General features: G+C 36.2%; 1 protein-coding gene across 1 annotated transcript in view; it reads right to left on the reverse strand.

The window, feature by feature from the left end:
* LUZP2 (leucine zipper protein 2) overlaps nucleotides 1-24,599 on the reverse strand; it is a 483,423-nt gene that overhangs the window by 48,863 nt on the left and 409,961 nt on the right. Inside the window, exon 8 of the mRNA XM_065936761.1 lies at nucleotides 6,411-6,485. Coding sequence (XP_065792833.1) covers nucleotides 6,411-6,485 — 75 coding nt within the window. The remainder of the gene's footprint in view (nucleotides 1-6,410; nucleotides 6,486-24,599) is intronic.

Genomic DNA, 24,599 nt, shown 5'->3' on the forward strand with positions numbered 1-24,599 from the left:
ACTCACTGGAAAAGACCCTGATGCTGGGAAAGATTAAGGGCAGAAGAAGAATGGGGCAACAGATGAGGATGAGATGGTTGCATGGCATTACTGACTGAGTGATCATGAGTTTGAGCAAACTCTGGAAGATGATGAAGGACAGAGAAGTCTGGCATGCTACAGTTCATGGAGTTGCAAAGAGTTGGACAAGACTTCGAGACTAAACAACAACAACTTCTCCAGTAGCATATTGGACACCTTTGACCTGGGGGCTCATCTTGCAGTGTCATATCGTTTTGCCTTTTCATACTGTTCATGGAGGTCCATAACATTGTAAAGGAGGCTGTAATACAAGAAGGCAAAGTGGTTGTCTGAAGAGGCTATACAAATAGCTGAGGAAAGAAGAAAAGTGAAAGGCAGGGGAGAAAGGGAAAGGGAAAGATATTCAACTGAATGCAGAGTTCCAGAGAATAGCAAGGAGAGATAAGAAGGACTTCTTAAGTGAACAATGCAAAGAAATGGAAAACAATAGAATGGGAAAGACTAGAGGTCCCTTCAAGAAAATTGGATATGTCAAGGGAACATTTCTTGCAAGGATGGGCATGAAGAAGGACAGAAACAGCAAGGACCTAACAGAGAAGCAGAAGAGATTAAGAAGAGGTGGCAAGAATGCAAAGAAGAACTAAACAAAAAAGGTATTCATGATCCAGATACTCATGATGGTGTGATCACTCACCTAGAGCCATACATCCTGGAATGCGAAGTCAAATGGACCTTAGGAAGCATTACTACAAACAAAGTTAGTTGAGGTGATGGAATTCCAGCTGAGTTATTTAAAAGCCTAAAAGATGTTGCTGTTAAAGTGCTCTACTCAATACATCAGCAAATTTGGAAAACTCCAGTAGCCACAGGGGTTTTCATTCTAATCCCAAAGAAGGGCAATACCAAAGAATGTTTAAAATACAACTGCTCTCATTTCACATTCTAGCAAGGTAATGCTCAAAATCTGTCAAGCTAGGCTTCAGAAGTATGTGAACTAAAAATTGCCATATGTACAAGCTGGGTTTCAAAGAGGCAGAGGAACCAGAGATCAAGTTGCCAACACTGGTTGGATCATGGAGAAAGCAAGGGAATTCTACAAAAACATCTAATTCTGCTTCACTGATTACACTAAAGCCTTTGATTTTGTGGATCACAGCAAACTGTGGAAAATTCTTAAAGAGACGGGAATACCAGACCATCTTACCTGCCTCCTGAGAAACCTGTATGCAGGTCAAAAAGCAACAGTTAGAACTGGACATGGAACAATGGACTGGTTCAGAACTGAGACAGGAGTAGGACAAGACTGTATATTGTCACCCTGCTTATTTAACATATATGCAGAGTACATCGTGTGAATGCTGGACTGGATGACTCACAATCTGGAATCAAGATTGCCGAGAGAAATAGCAACAACCTCAGATACGCAGGTAATACCCCTCTAATGGCAGAAAGTGAAAAGGAACTAAAGAGCCGCTTGATGAGGGTAAAAGAGGAGAGTGAAAAAGCTGGCTTACAACTCAACATTCAAAAAACTAAGATCATGGCATCCTGGTCCCATCACTTAATGTCAAATAGAAAGGGAAACAGTGGAAGCAATGACATTTTATTTTCTTGGGTTTAAAAATCACTGTGGATGGTGATAGCAGCTATGAAATTTAAAGACCCTTGCTCTTGAAAGGAAAGCTATGGTAAACCTACAGATGATAGTAAAAAGCAGAGACATCACTTTGCTGACAAAGGTCTGTACAGTCAAAGTTCTGATTTTTCCAGGAGTCACGTACAGACGTGACAGTTAGACCATAAAGAAGGCTGAATGCCGAAGAATTGATGCTTTTGAACTGTGATGCAGAAGACTCTTGAGAGTCTCTTAGACTGCAAGGAGACCAAACCAGTCTGTATATTCACTGGAAGGACTGATGCTGAAGCTCCAATACTTTGGTTATCTGATTCAGAGGGCCAACTCATTGGAAAAGACTTGATGCTAGGAAAGATCGAAGTCCAAAGGAGAAGAGGGAGTCAGAGGATGAGATGGATGGACACCAACACCAACTCAATGAACATGAATTCGAGGAAACTACGGGAGATAGGGAAGGAAAGGGAAGCCTGGCGTGCTACAGTTTATGGGGTCACAAAGAGTTGGACATGACTTAGTGACTGCGCAACAACACTGCAATGTGAGTTCTTTGAGGGCTGATATATTTTAATTTTTATTATATATTGGAGCATAGTTGATTAACAATGATGTGTTAGTTTTGGGTGTACAGCAAAGTGATTCAGTTATACATATACATGTATCTATTCTTTATCAATTTTTTTCCACTTATTACAGAATATTAATCAGTGTTCCTTGTGCTATACAGCTGGGCCAATATATATATATTTTTTGCAGTATCACTGGTTTCTAAATAAACAAATATTTGTTAAAATATAAATAAAGGAAATCTCCAGAGGATAAGTTTTATAGAGAAAATAACAAACTACTTTTCATTTCACCCTGTATGTTATGTAATATAAATGTATTATTTTGGACATTAAAATACTAGTGCTTATGCTATAGCATATGTAAAACTTGTAAGAAATTATTATTTATATATATGTTTGTAGGATGGTGGGAGATTTAGAAGCTATTTTTTTTCACATCTGTATATGAGTAGTTTTCTCAAGAAAAATGCATTTTTGTGGGGATGCCTAGATACATATGGCAAAGACAACAGTGTCCTCATTTCGTATCTCCTTTAAAAAATTCACAAGGTAATATTCATGTCTGTCTTCATTTATTTACATGATGTGAAATCCTGAGAGAGATCCTTGTGCACCAGTGGAAGCTGTCTTTGGAAAAATCATGAAGGACTGGGAATCCAAAGACTTTCCCCTTCCCCTACCTTTATTTCACCAAGAAATTACCTCTGAATCCTCAAAGGTCATTTGACAAACAGTTTTATTTCTCTGTTCTACATACTTTGGCCCTTGTATGTAGGATGAATAGCAAGTATGTTAATTTATGAAGTTAGATCTTCATCTACCTGTTTAATCAGTAGTAATTTATTATGCTCTTGCCATGTGCCAGATACATTGTCGCAAGAAGAGTTTTTGTTCTTTTACTATTTTGTCCTGGGAGTCTGCAGATCACCTACCTGTGTCATCTATGATATGACATAATAATGCATACTTTCCTGGGTCAAATTTTGTGAGTATCAGATGCAAAAGAAACTTCTAATATAAGAATTTGAGAGAGAGATTTTTCACACCATAAAGATATTTTTACAGTTCAGTAGCTGAGACTATCATTCATCCCAACCCAGGAGTCAATGTGTCTCCTGCATTGCAGGTGAATTCTTTACATTTTGAGCCATTGGGGAAGTTCCATAAGATATTGCCATAAAATAACTGATTGTTTAGAAAATGAAGATTGATTCTTAGATCCTGAGATTATTATTGCTTTTATTGTGATGGTAATCTGAGACTTCTTTCAAGAAAAGTATGAAATGAGAAACAAGTTAGAGTGTGAAGATATTGTTTTCATAATATTTGTTAGGTATTTAAGGCTATTTGAGGCCCAGATATAATATTCTTTGGAACTAAACACATGAAGACAATTTTAAAAAGTCTTGTCTTATATAAAAATGATGGAGAGAGGTGAAGAGCAATTTCATTAAACTGTATTTTTGTATCCATTTTTGAAGTGAGCGAGCATTTCTACCTGTCTTTATGACTACAGTTTACGAGTCTCATATGTATCTTACATGAGATTTGTTGAAATCAACCTCTGGTAATATGCAGTGCTTTTATAGTTCACTGCAGCAAATGGAGTGACAAGATCCTGAAGGCTAAAGAGAAAAATTATCACAGAGAAGCAGTCTCTCTAGGTTCTCATTCACTAATAATAGTAATTACTATGCTTATTGAGTATTTTTCATGTGTCAAGAATTCTCAGGACTTTACTTTTATGGATGTATATAATTTTCCCATCATCATTATAAAGTCAATTTTATTATCATTCTACTTTATGGTGAAGTATAAAGAGTTTGAAGGATTTGAACACGGTCATTTGGTGAAAGGGTTATGATCTGAACACAGACTGACTCTGGAGAACTTGATTAAATATTATAGCATATAGTCTCTCATCCCAAATCTAGTCTGGCTTAGTGATAGCTAACAAATAGTGGTGGTGGTAGAAATGAGAAGGAGGAAGACACAGAGTGGATAACACAAAGGAGGGAAAATTATTTTATTTTCAAGTTCTGTGACTCAGGACAAATTATAAATTGTGCATGATTATCATGTGACACCACTAGTTTTTATAACACATGTACTTAAGATATACATATTCATATATGAATATACATATATGAATATGTATATTCATATACATATTCATACTCTTCATGTTTCTCTGACTTTATGGTTCCACATATAATTATTTCCTAATTTTCGGTGCCCCCCAAAATTGTGAGGGATGCAGTGTTTTCTGTTTCTCATGGCACCTGGTACATGGTGGTCACACAAAAAACATTTCAAACCCGTTTAGTCACGCACTGACTAAATGGGTTATTTGAAGTCACATCATGGGAAAGGTTTAATGTTATGAAGAACATTCCAACAGTCACAGTTGTTAAATCTAAGAAGGGGACCAGCCTGCCTCAGAATCTTGGAAATTCAATGTTTTTAGAACGTAAAACATACTGAAGAGATTTTGCCAGGGATACAAAGAAAGGAAATATAAAAAGATGATTTAGTTGGACTTCCTAATTATACATATCTCTGATTTTCTGACTCTACCAATCCCATAAAGAATCATTTCCCATTTTAAAAATAATATTATGCAGCATGAGTTGGATATGGTCATAAACTAGCATAATTGGTATAAACTTCTTTCCTAAAGTGAAAAAAAACAAAAAACAAAAAACCTCCTAAAGCTGGAATCTTGGTAAGGTGAATTATATTTGAACTAGTCTACAAAAATGTAGGCAGGCTTCCCTAAAATTATTAACTATTACATTAAGTACTTGGATAAATATAAAATGAGACATGTCTCTTGTTTTCTTTATATTGATCAGATTGCATTCTCTCTTTATATGTCTAGAAATAATTTTATTGTGTATAAATGAACCAACAATTCCCCATATGATATATAGAGAGGGTCTATTTTTCCACTGTTAGAATGATTGCTAACTCTAATCTAATCAAGAATAGATTTCAGGCAGAGGATGCATTGAAAACTTGTTAAAATGCAAATTATTCCAAAATTGGCCCTGTTGCTTCAGCATAGACTTTATATGCATCTGATTGAGAGCAATGTAGGTGCTTGTATTTCCAAGTCTGAAACACTATGATTTAATTTTCAGTCAGAGTTCCCTGTATTAATATTTGCTAGATATATGTCCTAGAAATTAGATAAAACTACATTGGATGTTCAATAAATGGATGCTGAGTGAACAGAGAAATAATTTCAAAAATCATTTTACTCTTTTCTTCAAGTGAACTAGATAAAAAAAAAAGGAATATTTACTTCTTATAGTTTTACATAGTTGACTGAAAAATGAAAGGAGACCTTAAGAAATTTTGCCAAATACCATAAATATAAACCAACAGGGCCATAATTCTAAATTTTATGACTAATTCCTCCCTCTATATTTTTATTTCCCTTTCTATATACCAATGCCCTATTCTCCATGTATGTCTCATATGAAGAGCATTGATAGGCAAAGGTAGGTATCAGATAGGAACTGTGGTTTTTTTCTGAGCATATATAATTGTAACACAATGAGACATTGACAAAAATAAAATGAAGTAGATGAAATAAGATAAAAGAAGGCGAAGAAAACCTTTTGGAATTAATGCTGATGAAAGTACAACTTTGTGAACTTTAAAAATGTGACCTTTATGGTATGTGAGTTTTATTTCAATACAGTTGTTATAAAGACAGAATGCTAGCCACTCTTGCATTATTTTTACATAAACAGAGGTGCCAAGAGAACTACATTCTTTGGTGTCTCTTCCTCCAGAAATTTAAGATTTCCAAAATAAAAACCATCAGTGACTACTTACATTTGCTTTACAACTCAGCCATGCAAATTTAAGACATGGTATCTTTGTTGATGCTTTAAAGTATGTCTATCTGTTATGTTATAGAACAAATGTACCAGTAAGGTGAAAAATAGAACCATGCAATCATCACAGAGCCTCAACATTAAGTATATTTACTGGAGCAGCAAAAAGAAGAAAAGAATTGGGTTTCAAAAGAAAGCATCAAATGCTCATGAATTCTATAACCGTTTGCAGGCACAGCATCTGGAACTGCACTGATAAAAGAAGGGAAACAATGAGTATACCCCAGCTTCATCTGCTATAACCAAAGTTGTGATGGCTCATGGGTGTAATCAACTTACCCGGTCAAGAGCTGCTTTCTCCAGTTCATTTTTCGCTACAGCTAATTTTCGTTCCAGATCAGTAAGCTGTTGGGCCTGTAAAATGAGAGGTAAATCTTTTTTAGTAAATTCTATAATCTTCCCTCTCCACTTTAAATATCTGTCATTCACGGCCAAAGAATTTTAAAAAAGAAAAAGAAAACTATTGAAATTCATTTAGAATTCAGGTTAAATATATCCTATTATGTGGTCGTTTGTTTAAGCTGCAGAAAATGTTATTCCAGATGAATATGCTCTAAATGCTTCACTGGATCAAAACATCTAGTTGCAAAGTTCCAGCTCAAGTCTTTGAAAATATTTGTGATACAGAACCATCAGTTGTGTTTCTAGTCATTACGGACTAAATATTGCCCATCCCTAAATCTCACGTTGAAGCTCTACATCCCTTTCCACACACCTTCTTAGTGTATTTGGGGATAAAGCCTTTAGAGAGATAACTTAGGTTAAATGAGATCATAAAGGTGAGGCCCTAATCCCATAGAACTGGTGTCCTTACACTAATTCTATGAAAAGGAAGAGATACCAGAGATCTCTGTCCATCATCACAAAGAGGCAAGAATCAGTGGAAAGTTACCATCTGCAAGCCAAAAACAGCTCTCACTAGAAACCGAATCTGCCAGTACCTTAATCGCAGAACCATGAGAAAACAGATTATGTTACACCACCCATTCTGTGGTAGTTTGTTAAGGTGCCCTGAGAAGACCAATACAATAGTATTCACTCTAAAAAAAAAAATTTTTTTTTTCAGTATTACATGAATACAATTCTTTCCTACCATATCTCTGTATCTTTGCAAATATCACAACTGTATTGTTAAAAAAGACTCAGATTTGGAAGACCTGTTCTCAAGTCCTGCCTCCACCAACTGCTGATTGCTGTATATACTAGTTACATACTTGACGAGTAGATGCTCTGAGGGCTCACAAAAGGCCTGCTGCTGCTGCTAAGTCACTTCAGTCGTGTCCGACTCTGTGTGACCCCATAGACGGCAGCCCGCCAGGCTCTCCCATCCCTGGAATTTTCCAGGCAAGAACACTGGAGTGGGTTGCCATTTCCTTCTCCAGTGCATGAAAGTGAAGAGTGAAAGTGAAGTCACTCAGTCGTGTCTGACTCTTAGCTACCCCATGGACCGCAGCCTACCAGGCTCCTCCGTCCATGGGATTTTCCAGGCAAGAGTACTGAAGAAGGGTGCCACTGCCTTCTCTGCAAAGGGCCTGCAGAAGGGCCCAAATCCCTCATTCTCAGAGGCTCTCTCTACCTCTCACTTTTGCCCATCTCCTAACTGGAAGGAACAAGGCTTGCTCTGATGTTCTTGTGAGGCAAGGGGGTTGAGTTCACTTGGGAGAAATCAGAAGAGGGGGCTTATCACTTCTGCTGTGACCAGGACATCCCCACTCTGGATCTCCATCCTGGGCACTATGGACCAAGGCTATGTATAGCCAACCAGCAAAGTGCCTATTTGTCTGTTGCTCTTCGTTTCTCTCCCTCACAGTCTGGTAAGCAGCACCCTGCACCTCTGTCCTTAATTAACCTTTTTTTTTTTTTTTTTCTTTCCCTAGAGCAAGCCCTAGGCAGGAGGAGAGGGTGAGGATATTTTTCTTGATTATGAAAACCTATATGCATTCTTTAGGTGCATGCATAGTTTTCATCCCCTAAATTGATTGGTGCTATTTTCCACACTTGACTCTCTTGGAAAATTATTTTCCTGTAGGTAACTGTAGTCCTTCAGTAGTAACCTAATCATGTACATGAGCACTTCTAAACATATAATACTGTTTAAAAATAAATCATTCTGAGTAAGAGAGTAAGTGAGAGAGAGGTGATGAAGAGAGTTGTTTCCAATTTGAGGCATCTACAAGTGAGTGGACACTCAGATGCTCTGAATACTGGACTTCCCTTTGACCTTGTCCTCCTCTTGCTGATCACCTGACCCCACATTAGGAGGGCTTTGGGACTATAAGACTCAGTCTTGCAATCCTGGCCTGGGCTTGGGCCACCCTGCTGACCCTGAATCATGGCTGCCCTGGTTCCAGCCACATTCCTCAACCACAGAGCACTCCAGACTTGCCCTCTGACCATGTCTGCTACCATGGGCACTGCCAGAGCTAGCTTCTGTCCCTAGGACTGAGTCTCAAAGGAAGGAAGAAGAGTTGCCCTTCTATCCCAGTGTCTAGGCCCAGGACAGGAGTTAGAGAAGATACAGAGGGGCAGTGACTGGGCCTTAGTGGGACAGTGGTCATCCCACACCCCCACTGTGGCTGCAGGCTCTAGGAGAGGTCCCTGGAACTTGTGTGTGATAAGAGCAAGAGTGTCAGCACCAGCCTCAGTACTAATTAACCATCTTCGTCACCAGCCACCCAGAAATCCTCTATGTTTTGAATTCCTTTTTACTCCCACAAAGCACCTCAGGATGTTTTCGTTCTCAGGGACCCCTTTGGTGGGCAGCTATCCTCCTCATGATGCTGCCATTCTTTATCTGCAGTCTAGAGGGGGTCTGCATAGATAGAAGTCCTCCTGCCTCCATCCCTCCCCCTCCATGTGTGGGTTTCAGCCCAAATCCTGTAATTCAAACTAGGGCACTCTCACTGAAGGATGAATTCAGGGTGGACAGTGATATGGTGATTCAAGGACCCTGTTTCAGAACAGGTGGGATGGATTCCAACAGAAAAACCACATATGCCTTCAAAAGCTTATTGCTATGATTTCTCAGGATTTCAAGTATTTACTTCTACTAAGAACTCATTGAACTTGGTAAAATCTACCCAAGAGATCTTGGGAGACAAAAGGTTAGAAAAATATTAAGAAAAGTATTCCTAGGACTGCAGGTACTGAGTCATATTATCATACTTTGGTCTTAGTTTTAAAAAGATCAGCTACTGGATTAGATAGGTATTATTTACAAAATTATAGAAAATAAAAATGGTTCTGTGAGTTTTAAATCATCAGAAGACCTATGAAAGGCATCAGAGTTTATCAGACAGTGAATTTTATCCGTTGTAAGTCATTTATTTTCTCAATTTAACTCCCATGAAAAAAAAACGGGTAAGGTTACTTAAGGGGAGGTAGTCATGAATCTAGAGTAGCTTTCACTTACATCCAGTCCATTGAATAAGTATCTATGAAGTGATAAATCCTTTTTCAGACTAAGAAGGAAATGTCGTCGTCATCTATATACAGAGGTTGAAAATACATGAGGTAGCAAGCATTGTAAAGTGAAATCATGAGACTCTAACTGCTAAGTTGAGAGTGTGTGTAAACTGCAGCAGAGAACAGCAGAGGGGTTTTTCATAGTGGCCTGAGAAGTCACAGTGTTCTTCCTCATAAGACTAACACCAAACGAAACTGTAACAGTTAATTTTAATATATTTTCTCATTTGAGATTTTTCACACGAGAGGCTAGAGTCCATATAATGATTCTAAATTTACTTAAAAATTATGATGCTCCACAACTCAAGTTTATATAGACCTCAAAATACTGGAACCTGATTTGGCTCTGCCATCCAGGCTCTTAAGTCTGGCGCTGTTCCTAGCTATTTTTCTCAAGGATCTACCTTAAAGTGGGTAAGATTATAAAGGATGAAATCAGTGCTGTATTTACAGCAAAAATCATATTTTTCTTCTTCTAAGAAACAGGCATGCATAATCATACATGCATGAAGTCATACTGAATGAAGGAAACAGAAAGGACATGATGTTAGGCAGTTGCATTTTATCTGAGATTTCAATGAACCATTTTACAAAATTTTGGCAAATGCACACATCTGCAAGGTTCTAATTCATTATTCATACATCATGTATGTAATTCAATATTTCTGGAAACTCACTGGGACAAGGATTATCTTAATCCTTCCTCACTTCCTTCCCTCTAGGTAAGAAAATCCAGTTACATTCTTTTTAATTTTTTGGTGAATTTCCCTGAGGTTTTTGGAATATGAAAGTATTTACAACTCAAAAGGACCTGAAACAACTTTAACACTAAATGTATTAGAAGCTTAAACATAAATAAAAAACATAAGGTCTATGGAAAACATATGGGATCTTTAGAATCATCTTTAGAATGGGATGTGAAGGTAGATCATGGGTGGTGAGAGCAAAAGGAGGCATTGGTAATGGGGCCTATGGAGCTCTATCCATTTGTCCAGACTGTGCTGCAAATTTGCTCCAAGACTTCTGGCAGCCAGGTATTAAAAACAAATTGATAAAAAGAAAACTACAGGCCAGTATCACTGATGAACACAGATGCAGAAATCCTCAACAAAATTCTAGCAAACAGAATCCAACAGCATATTAAAAAGATCATACATCATGACCAAGTGGGCTTTATCCCAGGGATGCAAGGATTATTCAATATTCACAAATCTAACAATGTGATACACCACATTAACAAACTGAAAGATAAAAGCCATATGATTATCTCAATAGATGCAGAGAAAGCCTTTGACAAAATTCAACATCCATTTATGATAAAAACTCTCCAGAAAGCAGGCACAGAGGGAACATAACTCAATAAAAGCCATACATGATAAACCCACAGCAAACATTATCCTCAATGGTGAAAAATTGAAAGCATTTCACCTAAAGTCAAGACAAGGGTGCCCTCTCTCACCACTACTATTCAACATAGTTTTGGAAGTTTTGGCCACAGCAATCAGAAAAGAAAAGAAACAAAAGAAATCCAGATTGGAATAGAAGTAAAACTCACTGTTTGCAGATGACACGATCCTCTACATAGAAAACCGTAAAGACACCACCAGAAAATTACTAGAGCTAATCAATGAATATAGTAAAGTTGCAGGATATAAAATTAACAGACAGAAATCCCTTGCATTCCTATACACTAACAATGAGAAAACAGAAAGAGAAATTCAGGAAACAACTCCATTCACCGTTGCAATGAAAAGAATAAAATACTTAGGAATACATTTACCTAAAGAAACAAAAGACAAATATAGAAAACTATGAAACACTGATGAAAGAAATCAAAGATGACACAAATAGATGGAGAAATATATCATGTTCATGGATCAGAAGAATCAATATAGTGAAAATGAGTATACTGCCCAAAGCAATCTATAGATTCAATGCAATCCCTATCAAGCTACCAATAGTATTTTTCAGAGAAATAGAAAAAATAACTCGACAATTTGTATGGAAATACAAAAAACCTCAAATAGCCAAAACAATCTTGAGAAAGAAGAATGGAACTGGAGGAATCAACCTGCCTGACTTCAGACTATACTACAAAGCTACAGTCATCAAGACAGTGTGGTACTGGCACAAAGACAGAAATATAGATCAATAGAATAAAATAGAAAGCCCAGAGATAAATCCATGCACCTATGGACACCTTATCTTTGACAAAGGAGGCAAGGATATACAATGAAGAGAAGATAATTTCTTTAACAAGTGGTTCTGGGAAAACTGGTCAACCACCTGTAAAACAATGAAACTAGAACACTTTCTAACACCATACACAAAATAAACTCAAAATGAATTAAAGATCTAAATGTAAGGTCAGAAACTATAAAACTCCTAGAGGAAAACGTAGGCAAAACACTCTCTGACATAAATCACAGCAGGATCCTATATGACCCACCTTCCAGAGTAATGGAAATAAAAGCAAAAATAAACAAATGGGACCTAACTAAACTTAAAAGGTTTTGCACAATGAAGGAAACTATAAGCAAGATGAAAAGACAGCCTTCAGAATGGGAGAAAATAATAGCAAACAAAGCAACTGACAAAGAATTAATCTCAAAATATACAAGCAGCTCATGCAGCTCAATACCAGAAAAATAAATGACCCAATTAAAAAACGGGCCAAAGAACTAAACAGACATTTCTTCAAGGAAGACATACAGATGGCTAACGAACACATGAAAAGATGCTCAACATCACTCATTATCAGAGAAATGCAAATCAAAACCACAATGAGATACCATCTCAAGCTGGTCAAAATGACTACTATCAAAAAGTCTATAATAAACAATAAATGTGGGAGAGGGTATGGAGAAAAGGGAACCCTTTTATACTGTTGGTGGGAATGCAAACTAGTACAGCCACTATGGAGAACAGTGTGGAGATTCCTTATAAAACTGGAAATAAAACTGCCATACGACCCAGCAATCCCACTACTGGGCATACATACTGAGGAAACCAGAATTGAAAGAGACACATGTACCCCAATATTCATTGCAGCACAGTTTGTAATAGCTAGGACCTAGATGTCCATCAGCAGACAAATGGATAAGAAAGCTGTGGTACATATACACAATGGAATATTACTCAGCTATTAAAAATAACACATTTGAATTAGTTCTAATGAGGTGGATGAAACTGGAGTGAAGTAAGTCAGAAAGAAAAATACCAATACAATATATTAATGCATATATATGGAATTTAGAAAGATGGTAACAATGACCTATATGCAAGACAGCAAAGGAGACACAGGTATAAAGAACAGACTTTTGGACTCTGTGGTAGGAGGTGAGGGTGGAATGATTTGAGAAAATAGTATTGAAACATGTATATTACCATATGTGAAATAGATCACCAGTCCAAGTTCAATGCCTGAGACAGGGCATTCGAGACAGGGCACTCAAAACTGGTGCACTAGGACAACCCTGAGGGATGGGATGGGGAAGGAGGTGGGAGGAGGGTTCAGAATGGGGAGCACATGTACACCCATGGCTGATTCATGTCAATGTATGGCAAAAACCACTACAATATTGTAAAGTAATTAGCCTCCAATTAAAATAAATAAATAAAATTTTAAAAACCCCAACAAATTGTTGCCTCCAAAATTGCCCATATCAGAGAGAGTAAACATACCAGAGACACAGATCGGGCAGGCTTTTCCAAGCAACAGGTTCTAATACAAAGTTATAACAAACAGGTATTATAATTCAACTCAGAATATAATGTTTCCCCCCAGGAGCCAAAAATCTAGTCCAAAAATCACAATTCATCTTAAACCAAGTATAACACCTAAGCTACATTGATGTGTATGTGTGTGTGCTTTCCCACCAAGACACAGAAAGCAGCAGGAGCAAGTCAAAATATTGATTTTCCCAGAGAGATAAATACCATATGATATCACTTATATGTGGACTCTTAAATATGACTCTTAAACATGTCTTATATATGACACAAAGGAACTTACCTATGAAACAGAAATAGACTCACAGACATACAAAATAGATGTGTAGTTGCTGAGGGGGACTGGGGAAGGGATGGATTGGGAGTGTGGGATTAACAGATGCAAACCATTGTAAATAGGATGGATAAACAAGGTCCTACTGGATAGCACAAGGAACTATATTCAATATACAGTGATAAACCAGAATAGAAAAGAATGTGAAAAAGAATGTATATATATAGGTAGGTGTGTATATATATAAATGTGTATATATATGTGTGTGTGTAAAAATGAAAATGTATATATATGAAAATGTGTATATACATATATCCCTGGAGAAGGAAATGGCAACCCACTCCAGTATTCTCGCCTGGAAAATCCCATGGACAGAGGAGCCTGACAGGGTACAGTTCATGGGGTTGCAAAGAGTCGGACATGACTGAGTGACTTCACTTCAAATCATGTATAAATGTATGTATCACTTCAATTCATGTATAAATGTATATATGTGTTTGTCTGTCTATATATATCTCACTTCAGTCATTCAGTCGTGTCCGACTCTTTGTGACCCCATGGACTGCAGCATGCCAGGCCTCCCTGTCCATCACCAACTCCCAGAACTTGCTCAGATTCATGTCCATTGAGTCAGTGATGCCATACAACAATCTCATACTCTTTCGTCCCCTTCTCCTCCTGCCTTCAATCCTTCCCAGCATCAAGGTCTTTTCCAATGAATCAGTTCTTTGCATCAAGGTGGCCAAAGTTCTGGAGTTTTAGCTTCGGCATCATTCCTTCCAATGAATATTCATGACTGATCTCCTTTAGAATTGACTGGTTTGATCCCCTTGCAGTCCAAGGGACTCTCAATAGTCTTCTCCAACACAATTCAAAAGTCATCAGTTCTTCGGTGTTCAGCTTTCTTTATAGTCCAACTCTCATATCCATAAGTGACTATGGGAAAAACCATAGCTCTGACTAGATGGACCTTGTCATCAAAGTAATGTCTCTGGTTTTTTAGATTAGTCATAACTTTTCTTCCAAGGAGCAAGCTTCTTTTAATTTCATGGCTAGAGTAACCATCTGCAGTGATTTTGGAGCCCCCCAAAATAAAGTCTCTCACTGTTTCTATTGTTTCCCCATCTATTTGCCATGAAGTGATGGGACCAGATGCCATGATCTTAGTTTTTTGAAAGCCAGCTTTTTCACTCTCCTCTTTCACTTTCATCAAGAGGCTCTTCAGTTCCTCTTCACTTTCTGCCATGAGGGTGGTGTCATCTGCATATCTGAGGTTATTGATATTTCTCCTGGAAATCTTAGTTCCAGCTTGTGCTTCTTCCAGCCCAGCATTTCTCATGATGTACTCTGCATAGAAGTTAAATAAGCAGGGTGACAATATGCAGCCTTGATGTACTCCTTTCCCCATTTGGAACCAGTCTGTTGTTCCATGTCCGGTTCTAACTGTTGCCTCTTGACTTGCATACAGATTTCTCAGGAGGCAGGTAAAGGTGGTCTAGTATTCCCATCTCTTGTTGAAGAATTTTCCACAAGCTGTATATATATAAATATATATATAATGTATATATATATATGTATATATAAATGCATATATATGTATATATAATTGAATCAATTTGCTAGAAATTAAGACAACATTGTAAGTTAACCATACTTGAATAAAATACATTTTTAAAAAGAAAAAAAAATACTTTCCTCTGAGGATATCCACAATAATTCGGCTCTTTATCATACACTCTGTAAGATGTATTGAAATACAAAATGTGATAAATAGCTTAGATGCAAAGATACAAAAAATTTAACCTTTTTTTATTGACATTGAATCTTAACAATTAGCCATGCCTTAGACATAATGAGTCAGCAACATTTAAAAATACCAAATCCTTGACTATATTGTGTTAAATTAGGAAGGTATGAGGGACAGTACAGACTTCTGAATATCATTTAAAGTCTCAGCTCTTCAATCTTCTGATAACACACAGGAAAAAGAAGCACCACAGAGGTATCAGCATAATGATGTCTAGTTAGACTCTTTTCTGGCATGGCCTTCTTGCTTGGAAAGGCTAAACTGGACATGGTCCTGGCAAGGGCCAGATCAGAGAAGTGTGTATACAGACTCTGAATGGAGAATTCAGAACAGAGCCATTTCCTAGTGTTTTGACCATCACAGAGATAAACTCGCAAGGCTACTGTGACTCACTTGTTGAGGACATGAGTTGGGAGAGAACTAGAGAGATGGGGGTCAATGAGGGGGCTGGAAATAATAGCCAACATTACAATAAGCTATCAGGTGACATCAGCAAAACAAGGTCAGAAATCTTTACAAGCTTCCAACAATATGTTTGCTACTTTGTCATTAATAAGATGATATTAGCTCTACCTTTTGGAAGCAGTAAGAACCCTCAACCTAGCTTGTTGCAGCAAATTTACAGAAATAGGGATGGTGAGTAGAAGAGACATTCCACTGGAGTGTGGGAAGAAAAACATTAGAAATTCTACACTTTAATCTACATTTTAATAATGTAAAAGAGGTGAGAGTATAAAATACTCTGTAGTTTTCCTTTTTATTCTTAAATATTCCATGGTTGTTCTAATATAAATATATTAGAACTTACTTTTATTCATTATTTAAGTTTCACTCCTGCTTTCCTTTCATGTTGTTTATGCTTATAATGTACATAATATGGAAGTAAAATGATATGATAACAAATGATAACAACAGCTTAAACCCGTGAGATAGATATATATATTCCTCATAACAAATATTTGGTACATAGTATTGCTTCTATTTCTTTCTAGATGAGGAAACTGAGACATAGATTTATTATTCAATAAGTATTTTGTTCAAGGTCACAAAGCTGGAAAGTGACAGATCTGGAATTCAAGCCTATGCAATTTACATCCAAAGTCGGTCCTCCTAACCACTAAAGATGTGAATGTGTATAATTTATAACCTACATGTATACATGTATTGAGTGAAGTGTGCTTAAAATTTATTAATATGCTTTATGGTTAGAAATGTTTGGAGACCATTTAGAAGATTGGAGACATTTTGTGTTTTATATTACTTATCCAATGTGGACAATAAAAGAGATGTTTTCAAATGCTCAGCAGGGTGTACTCGGTATTTTGGTGAATGGATAATAATAGGATTGCTTTTTTATGTATGATTCAGTGCATCTATTAGTATATATATGAAGTGTATGCTCCCTGCTCAGCAGCACTAACATAGAAGCTGTGGATAATACTAAAGAGATATAACACAGAACAAAACATCATCACCATCATCTCCACCTTTCACTTATCAACTGAGTTAAGGAGGTAGGAAGTCAACAAGCTCTACTTGCTCCTACTCACTGTCATAAAAGTATAAAGTTGCAGCACCTAGATTATCTTTGGACATCATTCTTTGATGCTACTCCTGCTCATTTCAACATTAATACTTGGGAGTAATTCTGAGAGACTTGGAATTGAATGACTAATATATGTAAAATAACCAAATTTAGATATCAAATTACACAAGTATAGCTTAGCATAGCATCTGGTTAAAGCACTATTAAAAGTAAATGTTAATATGTAAAAAATTAAAAGGTTCAGTAAAGCTTTTACTGGGAAATAAGAGCAAACATATTTTTTCTCAAAATTAAATTTTATAAGTATCTTAGTGCCATTACATGTATGTATGCATACATCAGCCATACATTTTAGGAGACATTATCTCAACACTAAGCTCCAGAGATGAGGAGGCAATTTCTTAAAACAAATATGCTCTCTCAACTCCCTAGCCAAATGACTGTAGTGGGTTTAAGTGAAAGTGAAAGTCGCTCAATCATGTCCGACTTTGTGACTCCATGGACTATACAATACAGCTTGTCGAATTCTCCAGGCCAGAATACTGGAGTGGGTAGCCGTTCCCTTCTCCAGGGGGTCTTCCCGACTCAGAGATCAAACCCAGGTCTCCCTCAGCATGCTGATTCTTCACCAGTTGAGCCACAAGGGATGCCCAAGAATACTGAAATGGTCTTCTGCATTGCAGGCGGATTCTTTACCAACTGAGCTATCAGGGAAGCTGGAGTGGGTTTGGACATCCAATTAACGTCAGGCCAGAGACAAGAAGATATTTACTGGTGTATTCTGTAATGAAAGCTGCCTCTCTGCCTCTGAATAACTAAAAAGTATATTCTCTTTCTCTGGATAGTGTAATACGAGGGTATTTAAGTCTAAGCTCTAATAGACATTATTTATAAAACAAAAGAGAACAACATAAGGTTAAAACCATCCTATAAAAGAAAGCAAAGCATATAAAATAGTAATATATATATTTCTGTATGTGTACAAAAATACAAAACAGGATACACACACACACACAAACTGTTGACTTATCAAACTTCACAATCAAACCACATCTGAAGGTAAATGAACCTTGTACTTTCAGTTATTGTGAGTAAATAACACTCATTTTTATTAACTAAATGTTTATGTGTTTATATTTTTGTTATTTAAAAACAAAATGATTCAAAATGTCTGCTTCTTGACCAGTAGCTGGTTTCTGGTTTTGAACTAGTCCTCCTTCCATAAACAATGACAAGCTAGTTATGCCAGCCTGTGAAACTTGAAATATGGGAAACTCATGAGGTAACACTTCTGACTATGGACTTCTACCTGAGGACAATTTCCTGACTGAAGGGCAAAGGACTGAGTCCACACAGATCTCTGGAGCTGCTCTGAACTGTGGAGGCAGACATCAGAGTTTGGGGCAAATTCAATGCCTGGAGTATCTGGGGCAGGGCATCAGAGAAAAGTGCGGACCACAGGACAGAGCCTCCAAAAGTCAGGTTGTTGAGGAATGCTCCTGTAAGTCCTCGGCTGAGAGTGGGGCTGCACTTACACAGAGCAATATATCACACAAGGCTAACCACCAAGTAATTGTTATACATCTGACAGCAGAACAGAGACAGTGCAGACTGGGCACTGCAGGAGGATGTGAGCATTCTACAGACATTCATAAACCTTATTAACACCACAGGCATCAAAGGGACAGCCTTTAGATCCACAGCCTTGCACTAGGGCAGTGGCTGGCAAACTACAGCCCAAATTCCAAATCTGGCCTACTGCCTGTGTCAGTAAATAAGGTTTTATTGGAACACAACCACCTTCATTTATTTATGTATTGTCTAGTTGTTTTTGTGCTACCATGGTGGAACTGAGTAGTTGTGATACAGACCATATAAGTTTGCAATGACTGAAATATTTACTGTATGAGAATTTATAGGAAAAGTTTGCTGAGTCCTTTTGTATTATAAAGTCCACTTTAGGCTTGTCTTAAAGTCTAAATCAAAACCTAGATACAATTCTGGGAGGTGAGACTGGGGGAAATGTTTTGGAGATTTAGCTTGGTCAAATGAGAGGACTTAAGTTTTTATCATGGACTTTTCATATATCTGCAATAACAAAATATAAAGCCAACTCTACATCAAGTTAAATATCAGTGTTTAACTATATTATTGGATAAAACTTAATTATGTTCAGAAGAAGATAAAATACAGAATCTCTGTAACACATAAATGACAATGTCCAGCACAAAATAAGATCTTACCAGTATTCAAAGAAATGAAATGTATGAGCCAAAATTAAAAGAGAAGATGATGGTAGCCAATATCTAAATGACTCATATGTTTGATATAATAGGAAAATACTGTAAGGCCATTCATTGGAAATACTATAAAAAAAATTAAAGGTAATGTTGTTGGTTAATGAAGGGATAGCAGAAAAACTCTATTATAAAAAAGAATCAAATGGAAATTCTAGAAAAAAAATTCACTGGATAGATTTATCAAATGAAAATGACATGAGAAAGAGCTACTAAATATGAAGTGATATCAACAGAAATTATCCATTCTGCAAAGCTGTGAGAAAAAAAAGTCTGAAAAGACATGAATGGTCCCAGACACCTTTAGAACAACATTAAAAACAATAGCATGTATTTTGGAATAATGGAAGAAGAGTGTAAAAAAAGAAAAAAAATCATTCAAAACTTTGAAAAAAATGAAAAATGTGAAAAATCTTTGTTGTAGACTATATAACATTACTGACAGAAATGGCAGAAGTTCTAAATTAGTCTATGTTCTAGTCTAAATTAGTCTAAATTCTAAATTAGTCTAAATCATGTCTATGAATTTGAAACATTAAATCTTGTTGAATGGAAATATTCAATATTCTTATGATATTTGTGCTCCCGTAATAATTTACAGATAAAATGCAAATCAGGTTAGCATTCCTATAAGGTTTTTTTTTTTTGTAGATTTACTAAACCAGCCCTAAAAATTATACCGAAATAATCTTATAAAAAAACACTGGAGTGGCAGGACTTCTGCTGTGTGATTTCCAGACTAACTCTAAAGCTACAGTAATAAAGACTGTGTGGTATTAGCCTAAGAATAGACACATACTGAAGTAAATGAGAAGAGAATCCAGAAATTTACTCAAGCATATAAAGTCAATTGAAAACATACAGACATTTTGTTTTTGAAAAAGATAAAAATGCAATTCAACGTGTAAAAAATAATTTCAACAAATGGTGACAAAGGAATTGAAGATTATGTAAATGTGTGTGTGAAATTATGTTTGACCTTTTCTTTACACCATTCACAAGAGCTGATTTGAAATGAATTATAGACCTAGATGTAAAAGATAAAAGTATAGAAATTCTGGAAGATAATTTTTATGACCTTGAGAAAGGCAAAAATTTCTCTAATAAGACTACAAAGTCCAAACATAAAAACAGTTGATGAATTAGCCTATCAATTTAAACATTTTCCTTTTCAATATACACTAACTTATTACTAAGAGAATAAAAATTCAAGTCATAACTGATAAGAAGTATTTGCAAGATACATATCAGATAACTAGAACTTGAATGCAAGGTATTATAAATGAAATAAACTCAACAATAAGAGTATGAACAACCAGTTTTTTAAAAGGACTGAAAGAACTGAATAAGCTGATGCACAAATGACAAATAAGCTTATGGGAACATGATCAACACCATTAATTATCAAGTAAAGCAATTAATACCACAATGAAATCTCATTTCCTTCACCAGAAAACTTAACCATAATATTTTGGTTAATCTCTAAAACTCTGAAAAATTACTCCAAGAGAAATTATCATGCAGTCAGAGTTGCTGCACAACCTTGGCCACTTACTGTTTGATCTCAAATTCCCTGGGCAAAACAAGAATTTTAGAGATTATTTTTAATATCTTTTCAAGATAATGGAATTTATGATTTCTTGGGTGCTTTCCAGTGAATGTATTAGAGTAGGCAAAATAGCATCTAATTATATTTCCTAACTTTTAAATATGTTGTTGTCAGTCATTCAGTTGTGTCTGACTCTTTGTGACCCCCTCAGGGCTACAACATGTCAGGCTTCCCTATCCATCATCAACTCCCAGAGCTTGCTCAAACTCATGTCCATTGAGTCTGTGATGCCATCCAACCATCTCATCCTCTGTCATCCCCTTCTCCTCTTGTCCTCAATCTTTCCCAGCATCAGGGTCTTTTCCGGTGAACTGACTCTTTGCATCAAGTGGCCAAAGTATTGGAGCTTTAGCATTGGTCCTTCCAATGAACATTCAGGATTGATTTCCTTTAGGATTGACTGGTTTGTTCTCCTTGCAGTCCAAGGGACTCTCAAGAGTCTCCTCCAACATAATATAAGCCATATTTTTAATATTCTGTATACATCTTATCTAGTCAAAGCTATGGTTTTTCCAGTATGTACGGATGTGAGAGTTGGATCATAAAGAACGGTGAGCACCAAAGAATTGATGCTTTTGAACTGTGGTGTTGGAGAAGAGTCTTGAAAGTCCCTTGGATTGCAAGGAGATCCAACTGGTCCATCCTAAAGGAAATCAGCCCTGAATATTAATAGGAAGGACTGATGCTGAAACTCCAGTACTTTGGCCACCTGATGTGAAGAACTGACTCATTAGAAAAGACCTTGATGCTGGGAAAGATTGAAGGCAGGAGGAGAAGGTGATGAAGGAGGATGAGATGGTTGGATGGCATCACCAACTCGATGGACATGAGTTTGAGCAAGCTCCAGGAGTTTGTGACAGACAGGGAGGCCTGGCGTGCAGGGGGTCGCAAAGAGTCAGACACAACTGAGAGACTGAATTGAACTGATACATATTTTGCATTGCTCCTTTCTTAAATTCTGTTCCCAATATCTTTGCAAATTGGTAGGTGTAATTCAACATTTTTTATGTAAAATTATGGTATTATTATATTAATGGTTTCAGTAAGTAGAAAGATACCTGCTAAATATCAGTAATCTATGTTTTTTCTCAAATTGCTTTCAAATTCTATAATCTCAAGATTTCACTTGGAAATTATTTCAAAAACCTTTTGGAATTCATTCAGCCTTTCTGTGATTCACTGAACCATGAACATATTGCTTTTGATAGTCATCAAATTTTATCTTTTATTTCTAGGCAAAGATATTCCAAAGAAACTTTGATGTGAATTAACAAAGTTCACATGTATTATATCTTGCCTCCTCATAAATTTGAGTGCAGGTCTGAGGATAATGCTGATGAAATGAAGCATTTGTATGCCAGATGAATCTCATAGATAACTCACTATGTCATTCATATTACTAAAAAAATAACTTCTTAAATATAAAATGGAACTAGCATTATGCATATAGATTTGATATCAAAGAAAAAAAAAAAACTGGAGGCAGAGAGGAGAAGTAATTTTTCCACCTATTCAGTATTTACCATTATAGATTGGACAGTTGCCACAGGCAAATCATCTTTAATGCTCAAAAATCATCTTTAATGCTCAAATATCTTTTTATATATTTTTGTTCTTTAATCTTGGGCATCATGATAGGCGCTTCAAGCTACTTTCCTGAAACTCCATTTAGCTTTTTAGACCTTAACTAACAGGTCCTAACTCTAAACTACCTACCTAGAAACTCTAAAACATGGGGAAAAGTACCTGGAAATTTTTTTCACCATGACTGAATAAAAATTGACAAATTAGACAATTTAAACATCTTGCTTTTCAATACAGACAATTTAGAGAATAAAAATTCAAGTCATAACTGATAAGTATTTGCAAAATATATATCAGATAAAGCACTAGAAGGTATATAAATGAGATAATATAATAAGAGTATGAACTAGTTTATTATTTATTATTAAAAATAAAAATGTTTGCCATCATGAAAGACGGATATCAGGGTCTTCCTCTCTTACATTTCATTGAGGAGTTTCTGTGACCTATACAAACTGGGATTGAATACACTGCTTTGAGATATGGTCTAGAAGGGTGTTATTTTTCATTACTGACTTCATGAAGGTAAAACCTTTTGTAAGTTACTATGAATCTATTTTCTTTGTATATACTAACTTTTTTTAAGAAATGATAACTCCTAGGAGTGATGGGTCCAGATCATACTATCCTATGTAATTATCAATTTGAAAGACTGAGAAAAAATGGTGGTTATCTGAATGTTGCCTTTTTTAGGCAGATATCATCAACTCAATATATACTTGCATCTGTTAAAATCCTGGATGAGAAATAGTCCTCAAAACTACACAGTTGGCTTTTGCTGATTAATCATAGAAATTAATAGATACCTCAAACAGTTGAGAAATGAGCATAAGTAAGGAGAAAATACTTTTGTTAACTGTATTTATGGGTATTTTTGGTACTCACATATATTCTCTTATCTAATATTAGTCTGTTTTCTTCTTATTCTTTTTTTGTTATCATCTAATGAAAAATATATCTTTATAATTTCTACATTGTGGAAGATGCATATAGATTCCCATACATTACCTCAAAAATTTTATCAACCTTAAGAGGTCAAATAGTACCCACATTTCACAAAAGAGTAAACAAAATAAACAAGGGACTAGAAGGAAATTTTGGTACGAAGTGTCTGACGCCAAATATACTGGAGTATGCTGCTTTTGTACTAATGATTCAAAAGCTAAATTGAATAACAAGCCAACAAACAATATTCATTTTATTTTTTTAAAAATTTGTCTCCACTTTTAATAATGGTATGCTGTGAAAAAACAGCATACTATCATACCCATTTAAAGTGAGGTCATTTTATTTTGTATTATGTGTTTTTGTAATGTAATTTCTTCACTATATCTTTCTCCTCTCCCATTCAATCTTTCAACAGATATTTACTGTAAACCCAATCAATTAGGGCAATATCAAAGAATGTTCAAACTACCAACTACAATACAATTGCGCTCATTTCACATGCTAGCAAGGTGATGATCAAAATCCTTCAAGGTGGGCTTCAACTGTACATCAACCAAGACATTTCAGATGTACAAGCAGAATTTAGAAAAAGCAGAGGAACTGGAGATCAAATTGTCAACATCAGCTAGATCATATTAAAATCAAGAGAGTGCCAGAAAAACATCTATTTATGCTTCATTGACTACCCTAAAGCCTTTTACTGTGTGGATCACAACAAACTGTAGAAAATTCTTAAGGATATGGAAATACCAGACCATCTGACCTGCCTCCTGAGAGACCTGTATGCAGGTCAAGAAGCAACAGCTAGAACCAGACAAGGAAAACAGACTGGTTCCAAATTGGGAAAGGAGTACATCAAGGCTGTATATTGTCACCCTGCTTATTTAACTTATATGCAGAGTACATTATGAGAAATGCTGGGCTGGAAGAAGCTCAAGCTGGAATCAAGGTTTTCTGGAGAAATATTAATAACCTCAGATATGCAGATGACACCACCCTTATGGCAGAAAGTGAAGAATTAAAGAGTATCTTGATGAAGGTGAAAAAGGAGAGTGAAAAAGTTGGCTTGAAACTCAACATTCAAAAAATTAAAATCACAGCATCTGGTCCCATCACCTCAGGGCAAATAGATGGGGAAAAATTGGAAACAGTGGCAGATTTTATTTTAGAGGGGGCTCCAAAATCACTGTGGATGGTGACTGTAGC

Source organism: Muntiacus reevesi, chromosome 5, assembly GCF_963930625.1.
Source record: "Muntiacus reevesi chromosome 5, mMunRee1.1, whole genome shotgun sequence".
NCBI classification, from domain to species: Eukaryota; Metazoa; Chordata; class Mammalia; order Artiodactyla; family Cervidae; genus Muntiacus; species Muntiacus reevesi.